Source organism: Cotesia glomerata, linkage group LG1 (genome assembly GCF_020080835.1).
Source record: "Cotesia glomerata isolate CgM1 linkage group LG1, MPM_Cglom_v2.3, whole genome shotgun sequence".
Taxonomy (NCBI): domain Eukaryota; kingdom Metazoa; phylum Arthropoda; class Insecta; order Hymenoptera; family Braconidae; genus Cotesia; species Cotesia glomerata.
The window spans coordinates 13,024,428-13,042,324 of NC_058158.1; the positions used below are offsets into that span (position 1 = coordinate 13,024,428).

At 30.7% G+C, this 17,897-nt stretch overlaps 1 protein-coding gene across 2 annotated transcripts in view; it reads left to right on the plus strand.

The window, feature by feature from the left end:
* Window positions 1-17,482, plus strand: part of LOC123261367 (homeobox protein abdominal-A homolog) — a 226,508-nt gene extending 209,026 nt beyond the window's left edge. Inside the window, exon 3 of one of the 2 annotated variants that reach the window (XM_044722968.1) lies at window positions 15,774-17,482. In XM_044722968.1, coding sequence (XP_044578903.1) covers window positions 15,774-16,165 — 392 coding nt within the window. In that variant the 3' untranslated portion in view covers window positions 16,166-17,482. Of the gene's footprint in view, window positions 1-15,755 lie in introns of both variants that reach the window. The other variant, XM_044722962.1, reaches the window with a different exon arrangement.
* Window positions 17,483-17,897: the final 415 nt, after the last annotated feature.

Here is a 17,897-nt window from a genome sequence, read left to right on the forward strand (position 1 = left end):
TCTAAGTGAGATTTTAAAAAACACTTACAGTATAAATAGTTAAATTATCTATTGATTCAAGAAAATTGGTTCTAAAACGAAGAATTTTTTTTTTTCTATGCATGTATGACCATGTGGTTCATTTTTCTCAGGGAGTCAATAAAATTGTCCTTGAGTTAAGATTTCCTATCTTTTTTTATGTGTATCGACATGTATAAGTTTATATGTATCGTTTTTCTGTTAATGTACTTTTATGTCACATAAATGCAGTTTAGAAACAGTATAGTTTATTTAAAATAGAAGAAATCTTACGAAACTATCATGGGATAGTGGTTCTCATTCAACACTTTAGCGTTTGAGGTGTGCGAATACCATTTAAAAGCACTCAGTGTGTAATATAAATTTTTGACTTATGTATTATCTGATAAGTGGGCTAGTAAGCAAATAAATAAAATCTTCGTTTCATAATCGATGTGGATGTACATATATTTTCAGTTAGAATTTTGATATGTACGTAGTATAGTACTCCATACTCTGACTACCCCTCGGAGGAAAATAGACAGCCAGACGTAATGCGAGGCACCCTTATAGATGGCGTTTAGATTCCGTCGGGAACAATAGAGACTTCCCTCCTTAGCCATTCATCTCTGTCGGAATCCTTTATTACGGTTGGTGTACACAAAGCTCCCTCGACACTCCCGCACTTTGGAATCCACATGTACATAGTCTCACATTCGCACTTACATACGTCATACGTAAAAACCTACAAAAATAATTTTATTTTGAATGCCCTCAATTTTCGACCTCCCTTCAAATCTGCAAGCTAGCTTGGAATAAGTCGTTTAATCAATCAGAATTTGAATTTATGTCTCAAGCTATAATAGGCGTGCAGACACGAGAGTGGTTGGTGTCTCTTTTGGCTGTATATCCTGTCCAAATAATATTTAAAATGTACTCGACTATATTATTCATTTCTAAAAATGAAGAAATAGTCGAGTAAAAATATTTAGTACTTCTCAAAAAATAAATAAATGTTAAGTTAGTTATGAGCTTATGACAGTATTTATGAGAGACCTTTCGCATTTCCATCAAGATTTATACTACTCCCATGCTTTTAAGTCAACGTGGATATGTTTATCTTTATTACAATCAGCGGCTGAGAAAATGCGTATTTGCTACTTATAATAACTTATTTAATGTCTATATATAAATTGCATTTACTTTTATTTGCAATTACTACGTTTCATACAAATTAATTTATACAGTTATGCATCTGAACTTATTACAAAATATATCAGCTATTAAATGCGTTAATTAATTTTTAACTTCAGTAATTATAATTATTAATTTTCTGTAATTAAATTTCTCGTAATTTCTACTATGTAATTGGAAACTGAATATTGAAATTTTGTTAATAATTGATTTCTTAAAAAAAAGTTTTTGAAAATTACTTTAGATATAGACAGAAAGATTTAATTGAATCACAAAATTTTTTGAGTAAAATATAAATGATTTTGGTCAAAGTAAACTTTTTCTTGAAACAAAAAAATATTCTTCATTCAAAAATATCTGTACCTTGATCAAAATTATTGATGAAATATTTTCTTGAGCCAAGGAAATTGATCACAGAAATTTAATTCAAAAAAGGATTTACGAAGTTCGATAATTTGGTGGATAAAGTAAGAGCTTTCTTGGGCTAAGAAAATTTATTTAGGTCGAAAGAAAACTTTTCGAAAATCGAGTTCTCATCAGATCTCGACGTTTCGAGGTCCGAGGAAGTTATTCTGACTAGATTAACGATGATGTCCGTAAGTATGTCCGCATGTGTATGTGTATATACGTTTGTGTATGTGGGAGAGGGGGTGTATGTGTGTAAACATGTAAACATCTTATAACTTTGTAACGGAGTATCCGATCGAAAAGCAGCTTACGGCATCTGAAAGGGCCTCGCTGAACTTAGATTTTATGTGAATTGAGACCGAATAGGCACAGTAGATTCTGAGAAAACCTCAATAATTCAAAGTTTTTTTAATTTTCAAAAAATGTTTTTTTTTTTTAATTACTTCAACATTTCTGTTTCGATCAATTCTATGATATGATCAGTTCATTCACTCAAAAAAATGATATCGATTGCCGCAAACCACATCGAAGTTGGTTGATTTTTTTGAGAGATATCTAATTTTTCAAAAATCAACAAAACATGGTTTTTCAATATAATTTTTCAATTATTTATCAGAACGGAATTCTTTCCGAGAATTTTGGAGAAGCTCCCTTAACCACGTTAAATATCTCCAAGCGTTCTTAAATCTGACGATTTGTCTGAACGTTGTTGTACACAGTAAAAAATTTTGCGTCATTGCGTCAAAAAATTTTGTGTTAAAAATTTTTATGTTAAATATTTAACACTTTTTTGTGTTAATTCAACATTTTTCTGTGTTAATTTAACACAATAAATGTTAAATTTACACAAAAAAAGTGTTAAATTTTTAACACAAAATGTTTTGACTTAATGACGCAAAATTTTTTACTGTGTAGCTAAAATATTTCTAAAAAAGATCTTTATTAAATACAAACCACAAAAAAGTCGTAACAGGTTAAATTTAGAGCACTTTGGATTCGAAATTAGCGGGAAGTTGCAGGGATGGTCGATCACCAGATTTATGATGTTTATTTTTTATTTAGACATTCTTGCTACTCAAATCAGATCGTTGAAACAATTAATCAAGTCAAAAAAACTCAAGAAAAGATGTCCTTTACGAGAGTTTTTACGAGAATTTTTTCTTGAGAACGGAATTTTTCAGTTGAATTCTTCAAAGAAGGTCCGAATCAACCAATACGATTAAGTTAATGTAGTTCCATACTTGAACATAAATTTTTATTAGGCTAAATGGATAAATATCAAGTTGACTAATGTTGGATGATTCGTGTTCTTTAATAATGAAATAACAAAAGCTAAAGTATAAAATAAAAAACAAGAAATTTTCTTAAATTACTATTATGTAATATTGATGACTTTTTAATTGTACTTCGACTCCCTCAACCAGCTATAATCCACCTTTAAATGTTTTGTAATTTCTATTAAAACTCACTCAATGATTTAAGTATGCAATATTCAATTTAATTCTTCCAATTCGATCTCGAACCTGTGAGTAAAACCGGTTTCAACTTATGACACCCACACGTTAGGTTAAGAATAATTAAATTGTCTCGTTAGAATCTTAAAATGACTGAATTTGATCGAGTGTCGATTCTTGAAAAATCTCAGTTGAACAATTTTTTATTCTATTTAGAACTTAATTTTTTAAGTAATTGATGATATTAATTTTTAAGATAGATATGATAGAGATATTTACTTAATCGTCCAAATCACATGACGTTGATTGAACGTAATATTTGATTCATGTCTTCCTATAAAGACAAAGTTGGTGTGTAAAATATTTTGTTTGTCATCTGTATCAGTCATCATTTCGGTGTCAAAGTTCACTTTACTAAAATTACTCAGTTTAAACAAATGAGTATAATAATGGTTCTGTCGAATTACACAATTTTCTAAGCACATTTTAACAAATCTGATGCCAAGAATTGATCGCGGTTATATTCTCTCAGGAATATCCATATTATAACAATGTAAGATTAGTAATCTATGCTCAGTACTGTTTAACATGCAGTAAACATGAAGGCAACTACTATTATACTTATATCATAGTTGATAATCAAAAACTTTTCTTAATGGGTCACTTTAGTTTTTTTGAGCATTAAAATTTGATTAGCCATGCAGATTTTATCAGTCAATCTGGTGTTGAATTCAATGGCTGCCACAACTTTTGCTTATTTTAGAACATAATCAAATCTCTTTGACAGCAATTATTGACAAAAAATGAGATACATTCAAATTTTTGTTTCCACTTATGATGCAATTACAATTTTTTGGGAGAAAAATTTTAACTTCAAACGGCAATTGTTTCGTGCATATTGTCTTGAATCGGTTGAAAGTATTAACAGTCGTTATTTTGAACATGAATAACAAATAATAATTATATGATGGCAACCAATTTATGATTTATTTAAACTATTTAAAGTAACAACATTACTGAAAGCGAATAAACTTTTTCAAAAATGTTTTAAAATAATTTATAATATAAATTAAATTCGAACTACGATCAAATTATAAATTGATTGCTACAATACATTAATACTTGCTACAGAAAAATAATTACCGTAACTCCTATTCTTTCCTGCTTCACAGCGTTATTTATATTTGTAAAAATGCTTACCGTAAGGTGGACGGTGTGGCTTAATGTATATAGAATAAGCGAAAAGAAATTTAGTATAGACCGGATAGCTCAAATGGTAGAGTAGCCGACATGTCTTCGGAAGGTTCTGGGTTCGAATCCCAGTCCGAGCTATCTAATAATTTTTTCTCGCATATTCTATAAACTCACATTAAGATGATCCTCTCCACATTCCTTTCTCAATCCTTTCCTACCAATATCCTGTTACGTGAATGTGGAACGCTTCACGTAATAATTACCGTAACTCCTATTCTTTCCTGCTTCACAGCGTTATTTATAGTTGTACACTACAGAAAAAAAAATTTACTTGAGTCAAGTAAATAATTTTGAAGAATTTTGTCTTCTTGATTTGAATAGAAAAATTCTTAAATTAAGAAATTTTTCTTGGTTTAAGTAAATTTTACTTAATTCCAGAATTTTTCGTCTTGATTCAAGAATTTTCCTTTCGAATCAAGTTAATTTTTTTTTTTTTTTCAGTGTAGTTCTTTTTCATTAATGCTGAACAATTTTATCAATGTATTAAAATATATTCGACCATATATGGGTGGGAATAAGCAGTAACGTTTTTTTTTTAATTTTGTAGCTGTCATAATTAAGTTCAGAAATACTTGTTGACTGAAAATACATTGTTGAAAAAATTTTTTCAAAGACGTTCGTCAAGACGTTATTGTTTATTACTGTCCATATATCGATACTGCCTTTATAATAGTTCGAATCCCACAAAATTTAACAAATTGACTTTTTTTGAAAAATAGAATCACAACAATATTATGAAAGTCACATTAAAAATTTGAAGGTCAAATAGTTTAATAACTATTTTTAAACAATTATTTTCTTCCGTCGATCGCATTTAATCAATTTTAAAAATGAACCGATTTTACCGTCTGCTGTAAAATATTATAAATGTGGGATACGACGTATTAGAATAACAGTATCGATATGTATGACAAACCGCTTCTTTCATGAAACTCAGACAAGTAGTTTTTGGTTTTCCAAAATATTTATAAGCCTTCATTTTAAAAAAAATCGTTCGGTTTTTTGAATTTCTGCTCTTATATTTTTACATATCTATGGCAATCAAAAAGACGAACAACCAAGTGTAAAAAAAAGCCATAAGAACGGAGTGAAACAAATAAGAGGATGAAAGGCAAACAGAATGAAGCAACCCCTGAGTTCTTTGTTCAGGCGTTTCCATACACTCGATCCATTCATAAATATCTCAAAACGGCTTAATTTTGTGGCGCTGCCGGCGAATAAAATGTCAAGGTTGGGTGAAAAATGCAGACAGCACTAGGAAGAAAATAAAAAAAAAAAGAGATATCGTACGGCTAAGACCCATGGCGCGATTCTCATCTAAGGTTATCGTGTTATGTGTGCAGAAGAATATAGAAGATTGGTGAGTCGCCGGACAAAAAAACACGATCGGAGAGAAGAGGCTTATAAGATCGATGGGATTGCAGCGTGTATATTTTGCACTTAACCTGCAATTTTATGAGCTTTCACTTACTTTTTTCTTTATTTTAATTTTACGGAATATCTACGGCCATATTGAAACTATATTACAAAAGATATTTATTAAAGTATACTAGCAATTTATTTTCTCAACAATATAAGAGTAGGTAATACTCATCGATATGTCAACATCTTCATTCTCATCTTAATTTGAATTGTAAGAAACTAAAAATTTAACGTCTTGTACCACACACACTCCACTGTAACATTTTTTAATAATTATAAATTTGACATTTTTATTCATTTTTTTTTCTTCCTGGCATCAAAGTGCCTTTGAGTCACCAAACAGGTTCACCGAGAATCTATCCTCGTGAATCGGAGTCTTGTACCGTTGCAAAAACAGCCACAAATTATTTTATATTAATTAATATTTATAATTTCCTTGTGGTGCTTCATCGCAGACATGCAACGACGTAGTTCAAGAATTCTTTTTAGTTACCGACAAAATATACCAAGCGAGAAAAAAAAGATAAAAAATTGTCAAAGTTTTACAGAGAAGTCAAGCTGGGATAAGACATGCTTGCAAGCTGCAGGAGTAGCTATAAAAACAAAAATCAAAAGGATGCGTACGCATTTACTTACTGTAGTGAGTAAATTAAGAAACATTAAACGAGCAGTCTGACAGTCGGCAAGAATACGCTTAAATAACTTTTTCACCAAGTTCATTAACGACAATTGCACTGCGTTTATGCTTTTTGCGAGCACTTATGTTTCCGCACAACCCATACGCAAAATGACGTCATTATTAAATCGAATCGCCCCTTGCATGCATAAGTTCATTCTCTTTTTGGTTCTTATTCTTGATTATGATGCATAATGTGACAGTCGTAATATCTTTAATGAAGCTATATCAATTTGAAATTTGAATCAATCAAATAAAGTGATATCTGTTTTGTGATTAAGTTTCATTATTTCAAAACTAAAAATGATTGAATAAATTAAAAAATGTTTCGAAAAAATGTATGCTCCATAAAATTCAATCAATTCTTCACAAAGAATCAATTGTATTGCTAATTTTTGAAGTAAAATAAAAAGGGAAATTAATTGACAACTGATGCGTAAATAAAGAAAATTGTAAAAAAAAAAAATTATGTACAAATCTTATAGATTCATGTAGTATAATAAGTTAAACAAATTGTGATGCAATTTTAGTTTCAAATTTTTCGCGGCATTTTCTTTTCAGATGAGAAATATATGACGCATGTGCTGAATCTTTAAATTAGCTGCTTGACAGCGTTCATGTGCATTTTTAGACCAAACATTATTTATCAATACACTGATAAAAAAATAAATATTGTTTCAAGAAAAAAAATTAGTAAAATGGTTCACCCTAAAGGCCATAACTGCAACTTCCCGCTAATTCCATACCTGGGCGCTTAAAATTGTACTTATGACGTTTTTGAGATTTTTGAGCTCAAAATATAATTTATGTAATATTTTGAGCTCGCGGAGCTCAAAGAGATAGTATTTCTATGCATTTGAGCTCTGCAAGCTCAAAAGTCTGATAAAAGTTTCATAGAACACTGTTTTTGGAATTTTCTAACCGCAATAACTTTTGAATGGATCAACCGATTTTCACGCGGTTGGCAGCATTCGACGCAGTTTTATCAGCCTCATAAAGAATTTTCAGGTTTTAATTGATTGAACCAAAAATTTCGGAGTAATTCCGAAAAAACACTTTTTTCGGTTTTCTTTCGTTCACGATATCTCTCGAACGAATCAACCGATTTCGACCAGCTTGGTGGCGATCGACGTGGTTTTTTCTTGTCTAGAGCTGATTAGTTTTTGGAATCTATCGGTGGAGCCGTTTAAAAGTTATCCAAAAAAAACCACATTTGAAAAAATTTTTTTTCCTAGTTTTTTTAAGATTTCTCAAAATCTACTGATCCGAATCGGTCTAAATTATACTCGAAATCTAAGTTTGGCCAAGCCTTTTCAAATGGCACCAACCGCGATAAAATCGAATGAGCCGTTCAAAAGTTATAAGCGGTTCACATAATTTTACACACACACACACACACACACACAGTGACAACCTCGCGGGAGTAGTCAGGGAAGCTTCTTGTAACCTTTAAACGTCAAGATCTGATGAAAACTCGATTTTTGCAAAATGGGGTAAAACCAATAACTTCCCGATTTTTGAAAATCTTCGATTTTCTTAGCGGGAAGTTAAAAATTTTTGAGCAAAGACCATCATTTGAGAAAATTTGATTATTTGGAATCAAATTGAAAAATTATTCTTGATTCGAGTAAATTTTACTTAATTTAAAAATTTTTCTCTTGAATAAGATTAATTTTTTTATCAGGGTAGATATTGATACACGAATATAAAATGAATTAGAACAACGATCAAATTACAAATTGATTGTTATAATACATTAGTTATTCGTAATTTACGCTGAATAATTCTGCCCACGCGTTAAAAAATCTATTAACATACAATGGATAACGTTTACACGCAGAATACATACAATCATACTAATTGACATGTGTTCTGATTTTTTTTTTTTCATTGTAAACAAAACGAATTGTTTTTTTGTTTTTCGTGATTTTATTTTGTGTTTTTTTGATATTCTATATGTGCAATATAAATGCAATGGCAGCGGTTAAATTTTCTAAAATACAGCGATAAAATTTGAGAAAAATAGTTAGACCTTGACATTTGAGAGCAATGCACAACCTCAAACGTTCTGCATTATGAGACGAGCAAAAAAATTTTGTTTAATAAAATTCATCAATTAAAATGAAAGTATGTCGAGTATTTACTTTATAAATAAATCCGAACAAAAACAGTTTCACTGTAAAAAAATCACGCCAAGTCCACGTTCATAAGAATATTAGGAAAAAAAAAATTATTTTTTCTTTACAAAAAGATACAAAATAAAAAAATTAAGAAATCCAAGTAACCGATATGATTGTTTATGATTTTCGGAAATTAAAAAAAATCTTATTGTAAATTTAAAAATTAAAAAAAAAATTTTAGAACGTATTTAGTGTGCGTGGTTGCAAAATATTTTACTTTTAATGAAATTCGTAAAATCTATTTACTCGGACTTTAAAAAAATTGAAATACACAATGACGCACACCAAGTACGTTCTAAAATTTTTTTTTTAATTTTTAAATTTAATATAAGATTTTTTTTAATTTCCGAAAATCATAAACAATCATATCGGTTACTTGGATTTTTTAATTTTTTTATTTTGTATCTTTTTGTAAAGAAAATAAAATTTTTCTTTTCCTAATAGTCTTATGAACGTGGACTTGACGTGATTTTTTTTTCAGTGAAACTGTTTTTGTTCGGATTTTAGTATTTTTTGTAATTATAATGAAAATTTACAATTGGTACCAACTTAAATCTCGCGTTGGCAGCATTTTTTACTGCAAACTATCCCCTTGAAGCTACAGTTTATGTAGATATAATTCCAGTGCACCCTGGCGGCCGTAAATGTAAGCTGTGAATTACTTTTTTTAACTGTAGTTGCGTATCTATAGGAGGATTACTACACATTTTTATTTTATCTAGTCTGTGGCGCTGACCTTTCTCCATTAAAAAAAAGTCAGGATCGAAATTTGTGAGCAAGCTATAGTATGTGCTGATAAAATTTAATAATTTCAAGTAAATAAATTGTTATAAGTGAATATAATTAATTCATACGGTGAAATAAATTATGAATTACTGTTATGATAAACAAATTGGGTAAAAAAAGTACCGTAGCATTAAATAAAATTTCGCAACCTCAAAAAACCGTTCTGCTTACAGCAAACACAGTCGGTAGTCTGGCGCTCCGTTTACAACGGATTTGAACGGAACTTGGCGCCAGATTCTACCGAATCTGTGGATATAAATATATATGCATCAATAATAACAAGGGCAATAAATAAAGTCGTTTCTGAGTATAAAGTAAGATCTGGAAAAGTTAAAAGGAACGTAAATAAAAGTTTCAATTAAAGTTAAAAAAAGGTTGGAAAATCCAAAAGTGCACGCCTCATAACGCTCATTCATTTTTTGAGAAAAAAATTAACTGTGTAATTTATTAAAAAAAAAAAAAAAAATTATAATGAAGTAATTTCTTACAAAGTATTTTTTATTTTTTTTTTTAAATATCGGCGCCGTTTTTTCTTGTCATATGCGCACGCAATCTTAAAAAATCTAGCTTGATCAAGTGGCGCCATAGTTTTCACGTGACAAATAAGAAAGTTCGTTTGGCTTTGTACGGTTGTATCGTAGTGAATTTTAATAAAAATTCAATTTAAAAAAAAGTACGTCAGCTAGGCCACTGATATGAAATACGGACCCAGTTCATCGAATTCTTAAACTAATAAAAAAGGTCCGGTCTTGAAATATCAATTTGTTCGGGAGTAATCGTTGGTACATCCAAAATGGGGTGACATCCGGACGTCCACGTAAAATTTTTTTCAAAACGTTTTTTTTTTCAAAATAGCAACATGAAATGATTTTAGAAAGTAAGAGATGGTTTAATTTAAGTGTTTTTTCGGTGTACATCTACTTATATCATTTTATAAGTGTAATATGGTTGCGAGGCATTTAAAGAGGCATTTAAAGATCAAAAAATTGCTTGACCTTGACGAGTCGAGTAAAAAGCACAACCTCAGGCGCTTCGCGCTCTGAGGCGTGCAATATCGCAAATTTTTTACAAACATTATTCGAAATTATAAAATTCCTGAGATTTTTATTTAATAGCAAGAATGTCCACGCAAAAGACATAGACACGAGCTAATGGTCCGTGTTAAAACACTCCTCTTGGGGGTACAGTATATTATAGATGCAGTCGTTTGTAAAGTCATAGCTTAGTTCTTTTGGGCCATAAATCTTGCTGATGTTTAAAGTCGTACAAAAGTTTTGTCTATACAACAATACTTCACTATAATGATGCTTTCAACGACAGTTATTACGAGTATATAGCACGCTCCACTAAGAGTGACAGAGTACATCAATAAAATATTGTAAAAATTAGTGAACAATAAATTTCGCTAAGAAAAAGCAAATTTTTATTTTATGGGTAAATATTGACGATAAATTTTCAACAGATCTTTTATATACTTAAAGAAATTTATTCGATCATAAAATTTATTTATGTCAAAAACACAGTTAATTCACATTTTTTATTTTTAATAAATAGTTTACAGTGTTTTATGATAACACTATTTAAATTATTTATGATATAGTTACTGGATTGTTGACTCGGTACTTTTAATTATAATGAATTTTTATTATTAATAAAATGAATTAAGTATTTTTAACTTCCCGCTAAGAAAATTGAAAATTTTCAAAAATCGGGAAGTTATTGGTTTTACCCCGTTTTTCGAAAATCGAGTTTTCATCGGATCTCGACGTTTTGAGGTCCTAGGAAGCTTTCCTGACTATTTTCACGATGATGTCCGTACGTTTGTGTGTGTGTGTGTGTGTGTGTGTGTGTGTATGTAAACCTCTCGTAACTTTTGAACGGCTTGACCGATTTCATCGCGGTTGATGTCATTCGAAAGGGCTTTGCCAAACTCAAATTTCCTGCAAGTTGGAACCGATTCGGACCAGTAGATTTCGAGAAATTGCAAAAAACGTGACAAAAAAAGTTGTTTTTTTTTTTTTTCATTTTTTTTAAATATCTCCGAATTGGCTGAACTGATCAACTTCAAAAACTAATCAGCTCTTAACCTTGAAACCCCGCATCGATCGCCACATAGAGCGTCAGAATCGATTGATGCGTTTGTGAGATATCGTTGTCAAAACAAATCGAAAAAAGTGTTTTTTTGTAATAACTTCGAAATTTTTTATCAGATCAATTTTTTATAGATCTCAAAAAACCACATCGATCGCCGCCTACCGCGTGAAAACAGGTTGATTTATTAAAAAGTTACAGCAGTTTAAAAATTAGAAAAATCGCGTTTCACCGAATTGTGATGACTTTTGAGATCGAAGAGCTCAAAAGCATAGCAAAGCTATCTCTTTGAGCTCGGAGAGCTCAAAATAACACATAAATTGTATTTTTGATCTGGAAGAGCTCAAAAACGTCATAAGTGCAATTTTAAGTGCCTAGATATGGAATTAGCGGAAAGTTGCAGGGATGGCCTTCAGAGTCAACCGTTTTTTTAATTTTTTATTTTATAACCATTAAAGTATATTTTATTGATCAATAATTACAAAATAATGAATTAATTGAGTAATCTAAAGTTTAAATTTTCTTGATTTCTAAACGGCCGTAACTAAAGATTGTGAGGACTTAACCTTTCACAAAAAATTAATTCTTCGGAGCATTTGCCAGTATCAAATATGATAAGCCAAATCTAATTAAGAATATCTTTTCTAAATGCTTACCATCTCTGTTATCCGATTCTAGCCTTCATAATTTTCAACAGCTTCGGAAATTTTAATTGGGATCTGAAATCTTTATCTATTTAGTTTGACGAAAAAAAAATTAAAATCTCTGGAATTGATATCGTTTGAAATTTCAACTTTAGTAAATACTTTTTTGAAAAAAAATTATTATAATATTTTTAATTAAAAAATGAGGAAGAAATTGAAAATAAGATTTGTTGGTTTGAGAAATTTTTCAGCTTAAAAAAATAATATTAAATTTAAAAAAATTAACTTCGCTTCAGGTTAAAAATGTTTTGGTTGCACATTTATAATAAAATATTTTTAAAAAAAATTTTTTTTAAATGTCAATTCCACAAATATTAACATTTTTTGGTGAATAAATAAAATAACAGTAAATTAATATCGATTTTACAAGTTTTTGAAAATTTTTAGAATTAAGTCATTCAAAATTTAACAATTTTTGAATATCATAGGCAACACCCTCTTAAAGCTAAAATTAAATAAAACTAATTGTATTTCACGGATGAGTGTCACTCTATGATAATCGAAACAAGGAAGTTTTCCATAAAGATTAATTTGAGACTACAATCAAAATAAAATTTACATTCAAGAGCGAGTTACTTAAAACAAAGTGCCTGTATGCCAAAGAGTATAATCTCAAGTGCTATAGAATTCCATTGCTCAGGAAGTCTACATGCTAAAATGGTGTTGTTTCAAGCAGTATAGAGGATTACACAAAGAATAACCGATTTCTTAAATTTGTATGTTCAAACGCGGTATTAGGCTAATTTGGAGTTTATCTCCAGTGATGAGACGCCGGAGCAACTAAATGACATTGTGATATTTATGATTAGCGTCTGTATACGGGGTGCAAGAAATTCTGTGAGACGAAAAAGCATGTTGTTATAGTCTCTTGGGATCCGGTGTACATTGCTACATTGTAGGATATTCGGAGGCACACCAAGCCGAGGGTTTTCGCTCTCAGTTTCTTCCCTCACCATCCTGTGATACGCCGTCAGCAGTATGAAATGGCTACCCCTCGGGTTGCCAAGGTAACCATGCAGCCCACCATTCGCCAACACAACCCCAACCACCCCATTCTGGTGCTCCTGCTTCTGCTTTTGCTCCAGCTCTCTTGGTTGCTGTCGAGGGCAGCGCACCCCATCTTAGTGCCCCTTTTCCACCTATACAATCATGACCTTTATATTTACTATGTCTGTATACTATTGAAATACATAGATACATAGATACATACATACATACATACATACATATAGAGTTTTGAACTGTGCAACTCATGGATACACCTTTACCATACTCTGTTCTCTACGCTGGCTGCTGGTTGTTGGTTGTTGGCTGCTGGCTACGGCCATGTTGAATTCAATATCGGCATACCTCGCATTCCGCTGGACTTTTTTCTGACCACATCAAACGGTTCTCTGCTAATGGCTCCTGAAGCTACTGCCAGGAAGTTGAAATATGCTATTTTTCATCAGTTTTTCATGTCTTACCCATTGAGTTTACTTTTTTCAAAGATTTTAATATCATGATAAAATTTATCAAGGGGAAATAATATCTGAAGAGAATACACCAGAAACATAAATCTTTGTTTTCACAATAAAACTACTAGGGAATATAATTGTGATAAAAGTCGAATAATTTATTGATGACATTCTTCTATATAGAAATTTGCGATAATTGGTTAGCATGATTTTAAGAATCATACTTAATTTTTTTGATTTTAAAGTTTACAAATTGAAGTAATTAACTTTTTTAAAACAAATTATATATTAAATAAAGGAGTTTAACAATTTTTTGCAAATTTAACATTATTTTACCAACACTTTAATTCGAATTTTATCCATAGCAAATTTTCACCGTAAATAAATTTCGCTAATATATTGTCGTACCATTTTTTGAATGTGAAGTATAATATTAATGACTATTTTCGATTGTTCTAAACAATAAAAAAAAATAGCGTAAAGTTAATACTTAGTATTAGATAATAAATAAATTACAGTCATTACTTTAAAAAATTACATACATAATTATCATTCACTGAGTTAATTAATATCTTATTGATAACCATTTGTTCGTTATGTAACAAATAATTATTCACAGTGTTAGCATTGAAAGTGTCAATTTCTGTAATTAGCAATTACATTCGATTGTCAGGCTGTGCTTATCCTTGACTATCAGTTTTCGATGGCTAAACTTAATGAATAATAGAAAATTTTATTTATTATACGACAGCAATGTATAATTTTTAACTAATTGAAAACTAAAAATAATTAAAAGAATGTGCGATATGTTTATCAATACCAAAGTCGTCCATTTTTTAATCTAATTAATTAAAAAATTGGAAAAATGAAACTAGGTTTGACATTGTTTGTTATTCTTTGAAGGGGAAATCGTTTTAGGGATAAAATTATTTGAAAAAAAAAAAAAAAAAAAAAAAAAAATGCTGATTTTTTCAAACAAAATTTTGTAATCTAATTAATTCTTTTGAGCATGATTTACGGCCATAAAATTTGTAGATGGTGGGAAGTCTGCTGCTTTTATTTTGAATTATATTCATAATTTTTTTTAACATTTTAAATTTCTAAAAATCTGGGTTTTAATTAAAGTTAAATAGAATCATTCCAAAAATTAGTTTTGTCTTTTCAAGTATTAAAAGTAACCAAAGCTTGTAACTTTCATTACAAACGAATATATTCTCATATTTTTACCCGCCATTGTGATATCATCTTGGTAGAAAAAAAGTAAAAAAATAAGTTATAAAAAAACAAAAAACAAATGTAAGAAACCGGTTTTAGTGAGGAATGAAGCAGGCGTTAAGTCTGCCACAAAAGCGAAATGGCGCGGTTATTTTATTTTTATATTCTCTCAAGAAAATTACTATCGCAAAGGTTAAACAAGACGCAAAAAATATAATGACGTACAAGGGAAAAAAGTTATCCATATATATTATTTGATTTTTTTCAATTTTGGTTTTATGCAACCAGGCAATTTTCATGAACAAATATTTATTTTTCTAAAACTATTAAACCTTGCAATGGTCGGTCAATAGGTCGTTAAGTCTACCCAAAATTACAAATACAAATTGCGTGAAATTTTTCTTACCTGAATCGTTGTGCTGCATTCAAGTACTTTTAGTCCTTTACCTAAACACCATGAAAGAAGTCTAGCCTTGCACGTGATTGTTAACTGTCTATTTACGACTAGAAAGTTACATAATACTCGGAAAATTTCGGAAAAGGGTTCACTAACGATATACGAAGACGATGAACAAGGTTTTTTTTAAGGGTCAACTTTCTACTTTTTTTTTCTTCATTTCTGTATTTTACCAGGCTAAGTAATTTGCTGCACTCTCTCAACCCCTGCAATAAAGTAACCCATCAAAATTGCTTAGGAGAAAGCTGACGGAAGAGAGAGTTGAGATTTGTGGCACAAGCTAGGGTGCAGGATGTACATTAAAAAAAAAAAAAAAAAAGCAGGAACTTACTATTTACTTTAAGATTTCTCTTTATTTTTTTCCACAGTATAACATTAACTTTTTTTATATTCGAAGAATGAGGAAGACTTAAAACCCTATTTTTTTAATAAAAGCATATGTTCTAACTCCAAGTAATAGCCGAAAATTTCCTTCCAGGTCCAAACGGATGTCCGAGACGTAGAGGTCGACAAACCTACACACGATTTCAGACTCTCGAATTGGAAAAAGAGTTCCACTTTAACCACTACCTAACAAGACGACGGCGAATAGAAATAGCACATGCCCTTTGTCTTACAGAACGACAGATAAAAATATGGTTCCAGAACAGGCGGATGAAGCTGAAAAAGGAGCTGAGAGCGGTTAAAGAAATCAACGAGCAGGCAAGACGGGAACGAGAGGAACAAGATATGATGAAGAAGCAGCAGGCCGAGAAGCAAGCCAAGATGCAAGAGCAACAAAATGCTCTCCAGCATCAACAGCATCATGTTAGTGGGTTAGATAAGGCACAGAATGATCTCCTAAAAGGCGTTAGCAAAGTACCGACATAGGTAATAGGGTTAATGTAAGTCAATATTTGTTGTCATTTATGAGATTGGTCCCAGGACGACAATAGCTGTAAATTAAAGACACATTAGCGTGATCCAATTGGGATTAAACTGCTCCCATCAAAACGTACTTACCTGGTTGTCCAGGACGAGGAAAAGCCTCAGCCACCCGGTGACTATGTTTGACTGATTTGTAGAATGTATTTTTAAAAAAATTTAACAAAACACAAAAAAAATAACGCAACATGGACATTAACTAGCAGAGACAATGATCAACAATCAATTAAAGAAAATCAATTGCAAAGCTGACTAAGAACAATGAAGAGAGAAGAAAATGCGATACCTTAAAGATTTGTCGTGCCACTGTGTGAAAAAACAAATCTGTCATGTTTTTCGGTGCATGGTTGAGTTGATAACCTGAAGTTGGTAGTCATTGGCCTCTAATTGATGACTGGAAGAATAATGGCTGTCTCCGCATGGAGCGTGATCGAATGAAGGTTGCTATTAAATGAAATGTAAGAATCTCTTGGCATATTTACAGCCTCAATTTATTCAGTACAATTGGTTGCATAGATATCCGACATGGCAGTTCAATGGTCGATCTACTGCATAAATACGATCTCTTTGCCGCATAAAATAAACATCAATGTGTTTAGTGCGGATCTAAGAGTCAGTCGTCGAACGATCGTTTAGTTGATTCCGAGTGTTAGTGTATATCATCGGCTGCTAGCTGCTGGTACATTTTATACATAAACATATACACATACATGTATCTACACGTTAAACTTTCATGTGCAAAAAAAAGCAAGAAGCAGATAATACCAGCATGAATCTCTTGAAGGACGTTCGGTATCGATGACGCTCAACTTCTCTGGGTACACATAAATGCCGGCTTTCAAGGTGGCCCGCTTCTTTGATATCCGAAGAATTGACGACCATATCCTCAGGACTGTATCACCTTTACAACACATACATGCACACGTGACACAGAAGAGTGAATGATTTTCTGAAACTGGAAACTAGGCCTCTTATCGAAGTTACGGTTGAAGAACGAATAACGATAATTGATATTAAACATCATCGATAATACTGATATTAAACTTAATTTCTTTAGATTTTTTATTTTCAAATTGTTTTTTTTTGTGTGTTATTGAGGAAAATTTACATAGTTTTTTTAACGTTGACTAAAATTTTTTTATTGCTGTGGTAAAAATTAATATGGGTTTAAGTTTTTGTTGTACTGTTCGTAGCCTAATACTTACGTCAAAGCTCGTCGATTGATTATTTAAATGTTTTTGTTGATACTATTTATCCTTGACCTTCGGCAATTTTTTTTTTTTTACAAAATGTGATTTAATCAGTTCACAAAATAATTTTTTTATTGTTTTTGTTATGTTGAAAAATTTATAAAATAAATTGTTTGTTGATTTGATTTTGTTTGCACCAAATATTGAATATGTTTGTTGATTTTCGGTTTTATTGGTTAAAATGGTTAAGCGCAAAAAAACCGGCTAATTTTTTTATGTATTGAATGAAAAGTTGTGAGTTATCGTTTTAAGAATTTATGACAAAAATCAGATTGATTCAAAAAAAATATTCACCATTTTCAGATTACAATTTAAGTAAATTCAGTAAATTCTGAAATTTGAGATTTTTGGATTTCGAGAAGTTGCTCAAAATTTTTTAATTTCCAAAAAGTAGTCTACTTTTAAAGTTTACGAGTAACTTAGAAATA